Source organism: Triticum aestivum, chromosome 7A (assembly GCF_018294505.1).
Source record: "Triticum aestivum cultivar Chinese Spring chromosome 7A, IWGSC CS RefSeq v2.1, whole genome shotgun sequence".
NCBI lineage: Eukaryota > Viridiplantae > Streptophyta > Magnoliopsida > Poales > Poaceae > Triticum > Triticum aestivum.
In genome coordinates, this window is record NC_057812.1 from 511312836 (window position 1) to 511318900 (window position 6065).

The 6065-nt window shown below is 42.5% G+C and overlaps 1 protein-coding gene across 2 annotated transcripts; it reads left to right on the forward strand.

Moving 5' to 3' along the window:
* The first annotated feature begins 1340 nt into the window (after positions 1 to 1340).
* On the forward strand, positions 1341 to 3903 carry LOC123151494 (uncharacterized). 2 transcript variants are annotated; one of them, XM_044571189.1, is made up of 7 exons: positions 1341 to 1437; positions 1624 to 2066; positions 2179 to 2255; positions 2396 to 2456; positions 2550 to 2778; positions 2862 to 3291; positions 3401 to 3903. In XM_044571189.1, exons 2-7 carry the CDS (start codon positions 1673 to 1675, stop codon positions 3767 to 3769), a joined length of 1560 nt encoding a protein of 519 aa, XP_044427124.1. In that variant the 5' UTR covers positions 1341 to 1437; positions 1624 to 1672; the 3' UTR covers positions 3770 to 3903. The 2 variants fall into 2 exon arrangements, with proteins under 2 accessions (XP_044427124.1, XP_044427123.1); XM_044571188.1 differs by having other exon boundaries at positions 1365 to 2066.
* Positions 3904 to 6065: the final 2162 nt, after the last annotated feature.

Sequence of the window (6065 nt, forward strand, 5' to 3'; positions counted from 1 at the left end):
GTGGGACATTTTGGAGAATGGATCTTCTACTGTGCACGGGAGGTCCCGTGCATGGATTGGCCATTCGACTACTTTGGGTGGGCCCCTACATGCAGCTTTCGTCAGATATTCCATGCTCCACCCATCTAATATCATGTGGTTTTTATTTTAGCTTTCGAATTAAAATCTATTGTACATATTGAACCAAAAGGCCAATTTATGTTTTGTTTGCGTATTTGTGTTCCTTGAGATGAGGGCTTTCAAACAAGATCACTCTTGAATATGTATTGACAGGTTTTAAAAACTTTATCAAGTTTCATCCATTAAAACTTGATAAGATGAAGGATAAAATCACCAAGTTTTAAAGACTAAAACTTAAAACCCTAAGCCCTAAGCCCTAAACCTAAGACCTAATAAGCCCTAAACCCTAAAACTAATAAAACTTGGTGTGAAAACATAATATTATGACTACCAAGTTTAAATATTTGGAACTTCGTAAAGTTTTGAAAGTTGCCAAAATATATTTAAAGGTGGCCTTGTTCAAAAGTTTTCGTCGCAACAAACACAAATATGCAAACGAAACTTAATTTGTACTTTTGTTTCAAAACATATAATAGATCCAAATTTAAAGATGAAATGAAACGTGGATGTGGTGGGTGGAGCATGCAGTTCTTTGACAAAGAGCATGCATGCATGGGAATCTCCAACCAAATGGACTGATGAGGCATGCATGGGGTATCGGGATAATTTTTTTTTTACAATTCAGAAAAGACCTGCATGGTTAAGGAGCTAGTTGCGAACCAACCTATGGTTGAATGGTTAGAGGGACTGCGGTATCCCCAGCCCACCAGGGTTCAAATCCTGGTGCTCGCATTTATTCTTGGATTTATTTCAGGATTTCCGGCGATGCACATTCAGTGGGAGGAGACGTTCCCGTCGACGACGAAGGTGCCTACGGTGACTTCGTAAATTTTTAAGATGATATGCCGACTCTATGCCGACTCACTCTTTCGGAGGTGCTCATAGGGGTAGGGTGTGCGTGTGTGCGTTCATAGGGATGAGTGTATGCGCGTGTATATGAGCGCTTGCGTCTGTACTGTGCTAAAAAAACATTAGGTATAGTTATTTCCGGGGCTATATGTACTTGGAAAGAATTGCCACGCTTATACCATGTACTAGGCACACAACTAATGTGACAAACAAAAAATGGGGAGCAGCGGTTGTTGTCACTACAAGAGTCTAGTTGCAAGTGTCAACGTTCCCCTTTTGCGTCATTTCCCACACAACCCAGTCATGAGCCAATGTATTGATAATCAGCCCCCCCTCCCCACCCCAATTATATAAACCCCAACGGCCATCACAAAATTAAATAACAAGAGTGTAGTATACTCCCCAATTCCATGAGACTATAGAAAAAGGGATGGGACGGAATACCAGTCCTGAAAACTAGTCAATGTGGTGAAATTACTACTTGTCCATTCCCCCGTCCCCTATTTTAATTCCTAGCTAGTATAGATCACTCGCTTGCTTATGCTAGCTGCTTCCTCCCATCTCCCTACTAATTATTCCCATCACAGTCCCCTCTTCTTCCTACCCCCATATCATTCCAATCCTAACATGGTGCGTGACATGGACTGCATGTAGAGAGGCAGACGAGGTCAAGGACAAGAGGTGGAGGCCAGGAGGCCCGGGCATGGGGGAGGTGAAGGAGAAGGAGGCGCTGGCGAAGGTCCTTGAGGACCATCGGAAGGGATCTTCCGATGACGACTCCCCACCACCCGCGGGGCTGGACCTCAACGAAGGCTTCAGCGAGGCAAGCGACGATGGGGAAGACGGCGAGGAGAACTACGACGACGATGGCGGTAGCACAAGCGAGGTTGCTGGAGGAGGCAGGAGCTCAAGCAACAACAACAGCGCCAACCATGAATCCGAAAGCAGCAGGGGCCATCGTGACAAGGCGGAGGGCAGCGGCGAGAGGGTTCCCACGGTGCGGCAGTATAACCGGTCCAAGCACCCCCGGCTCCGCTGGACGCCGGACCTCCACATGGCGTTCCTCCATGCCGTCGAGCGGCTGGGCGGCCAAGAGAGTAAGTAACCCACCCCCATATTTTTTTTTGGTTGTGCATTTTTGTCGTCGTAATTAATGTTTTCCCCATCGATTCGTGATCTAAACTTTTATTTGTGTTGATTTTTCGACAGGAGCAACGCCAAAGCTGGTGCTTCAGATGATGAATGTGAGGGGGCTCAGCATTGCTCATGTAAAAAGTCACTTGCAGGTAAAGGCAGAAAAAAGGAACAGCCTACTTCTCATGACTGCTTGGTAGCTGTTCTTCTATAGCTAGCTACTTGTTTCTTTCCTTCACACGACAAGCGTTGGACCTAACCCTTTTCTTGTTCATCCCTTTCGACTTTTCAGATGTACAGAAGCAAAAAGATAGAGCACGAGTCCAGCCACGAGAGGGCAGCAATGTCCTCAGGTAATTGTCTATACAATCGCTGATGCTGGACATCTCACTATTTTCCCACTAGGAATTCAGTTCCATGATTTGGTTTCCTCTTAATTTCCACAGTATTTTCGCCCATGAATTTTCACATGAGGAGAGGGGACCATCCGTTTCACGACATGTTCTTCCAGCGAGCTGCGGCCGGCTCGACTCTCTCCTCCAGGTTCAACGATAACGGCGGGGTCTTCGCGCCGAGAAACGCCGGCTTGCCGGATGCTAGCCGGATTTATGGCCTCCTCCAGCGCCGGCAGCCTCCATTACAAACCTTCGACTTCAAGAACAGCACGAGCCTTAGGTACTAAAATTAAGCAGGCCATGGCATCTTACATGCATGTGACGATCATGCCGAAACCCTAATCGGTACATGCTTGCGTCTAGGAATCAAGAATGGGCGTTCACCCAGCACGCGGTAGCGGCGAGGGCACGCGCAGTTAACGACAATGGTCTGGGGAAAGGGCTTATCCGCGAGATGATCTTCAGGAAGGACGGCAAGCCGACGTCGCATTTGTTCGACGTGAGGGACGCCGTCGCCTCCAACGGGACGTCGTCGCCGTCAACAAGCACGAGCCCGGCCGACCGTAGGTCAGATGGCGCGAAGATTGGAAGCATCAACTGGATCGGCAGCAGCTCCCGGCCGCTCTCGAAGGCAATGTCGGCTACTGGTTTGGAGCAGGGCGGCCACGCTCAGCTCCCGTTTAGGTGGCGAGGTGCCGCCGGCAGCAATGGCTGCCACCCGAACGGCAACCCTGGCAGAACAACGTCACCTTCAGATCCGGTGGTGACCCGTGAAGCTGGTTCCCCACTGTTGGTACGCATCATTGTTTACATATCTTGCTTGGAATTGATACATTCACTTGTAAATAAATCGTAACTTCTCACAAAATATCAACAATTAATGGTTGCTTCTGTGCATGCAGCTGCCGAAGCAGGGAATGCCGAGGGCTCCTGCCGAGGAGACGAGCATCGGAGCAGAGGCGAGGAGGACGAAGACATCGGCTACGGCGGAGGAGAACGGTTGGGCGCCGGAGTTGCAGCTAAGCCTGAGCCCCAACGCGGTGGCAGACACTGCAGGAAGGGGCAAGAAGAGGAACAGCGCTGGGCAGGAGGTGAGCAGCGACAAGGTGCCTCTCTCTCTCTCGCTGTCATTACATGGTGGCGTCGTCGACGACGACGGTGGTGGCCGGGATGGCAGGAGGTTAGACGTAGCGACAGGTAGCAGCAGCAAGAAGGCCGCTCTGGGGCTGAGTACTTTGGATCTGACCATGTCGATCAAGGCATTGGAGTGAGATCTTTCAAGTACTTGTCCCAAGGCCTTCCAAAACTTGCACACTGCACCATGAGATTAATTAATAAGATTGTTGATCTACTTTAACCATGCTTCCAGACAAATATATAATTAAATATATATTTCTTATCTTGAGTGACATGTAGTAGCTAGGATGACTGTGTTCCTCCACATATATATATATATATATATATGTCACATGCATGATCAGAACAATATTTGTCAGGCATGGTATCATTGGGCTTCTGAATCATATATATCTGTATATGAAATGAAACAAAATGCACACTTATTGATCAAACGCTTAATCATAATTACAATTTCTTTCGCCGTAAGAGTTTTTTTTGGGGTACATCAGGGCAGACCCAGTGCACTTATATATCTAAACATCTATTAGATATATAGTGCACTATATCTAATGGCATTATAAACATTTGCAAAAGTAAATAATGACATTATTAAAAAGTCCCAGTGCACTATATCGTCCTGCTAGTGTTATATGTATCTGAAATAAAACCCTTATTTAATTAGTGTCTTTGTGAAAGAAGAGTTATGAGATGTTTTGGATTTGGTGCTAAGATCTATATCTAGATGAAGATAGGGGTGTTTTCTCTTATTTTCTCATTCAATAGGGGGCCACATCAAACTTGTACGTAGGAAACCATGCTTAAGATGGAAGCATTTTTACCTATATGCATATAAACTCTTTTTTTATGATGAATAAACTGATTTAATTTGTTCTGGTGCACTTGCTCAAATACATGAATTTCTATACTAGATTAGGATGGGCAGTACTTGTTACACGGTGTAATTTAAGCGCAGCACAGGTTAGTCTGGACATTGTAAAAAGTTGCTAGGTTCACCTTCCACTTCCATACTTTTTATAATCATGTATACAACTCAGCTCAACTAAATAAAATTAATTATATCATTGTAGAGTAATAGAAATGATAAGTGACCCACTAAGTTGTATTTGCTATGTTTCACAGTTGCAGTTTTGATTTCATGAGAAACGTAAAATCATACGTACATATCTATTTATTTTCACCAAGAAACAGCATAAAATGACTAAGACTAACAATATGAAAATATTATGCATGCTTAAGCATTTGTTGATGACAAGTTACACTTGTAAGTAAAGTGGTTATATATATCATATTAATTTTAGATGATATTGATAGTATTAATCTTTCACGCCCAATTGAATATACTGCGTCCAGTTCTTGCTAATAATGGAACCTTTAAAATATGTTTATATCCATCTTATACAAAACATATTTAGGGCCGAGCCTTTGAGTGTACACTGGCCAGTATTCAAGATTTTGTATTCTAGAAAAAGAGTATTCAAGATTGTATATTTTTCGTTTTAGCTAGAATATAAATTTCTGAAGTATAATCATATCTAGAATTATCCACCAGATCTAGTCAAGTACTTGTTCGAAAATTGGAAACATTAGCAGTCCAACAATCACTTAACTAATAATGATTGTGTTGCTTAGTTTTTATGTTTGCTTTCCTCTATAATATGCATATATGATGAATATTATTATCATATATCAGATAGAAAAATATAAATGTAGTGTTGTAACACCAGCAAGCATACTTACTTAGTTTCCATAATAAAATTCAATTTGCAAGAATATATAGCAAAAATTTGGATGAAAATATTTAATAATAGAATGTCATTTAGTTTTGATCTAAAATTTAATGTCCACATATGTACTATATGAGGTAAACCTGGAGAATAACAACTTTGATGTTTGCACTTCATTGATGATATATAGCGGGGAACATGACATCATAATCCAGCATGTACAATGGCATGGCATATCTTTATCATATTATGTTCCTGTATTCTTATAACTCTTCTAGATGAAAAGTTGCAAATATCTGTTTTGTTCAACATGAGTTCAAGGTGATTAATTGCAGCATGCATGTTCCATTAACATGGTATTAAGTACTGTAAAAAGCGTATTATAATATTGCATATTTTACTATACCATATATTGCGATACATACGTTTGCTCATATGTCATATGTATTGATAGAAAATATGCAAGTTTTTTGCTTCTGCTGAAAATTTTCCGTATGTCGGTTGAACTGCAAGCCTGAAAACTTCTTTTTTCAAGCCCCGCGATGTAGTTTATATTATACAGATGATTTAGTGGAAAATTAGGAAATATCACAATATTATCTTAATTCCATGCATCTCTGGGAGGACCTTTTCTACCCAGCTCGCTTCAACTTTTTGGGGGCAACTCGGATGCGTTCCTTACCAAAAGAAAAACATATTTTTT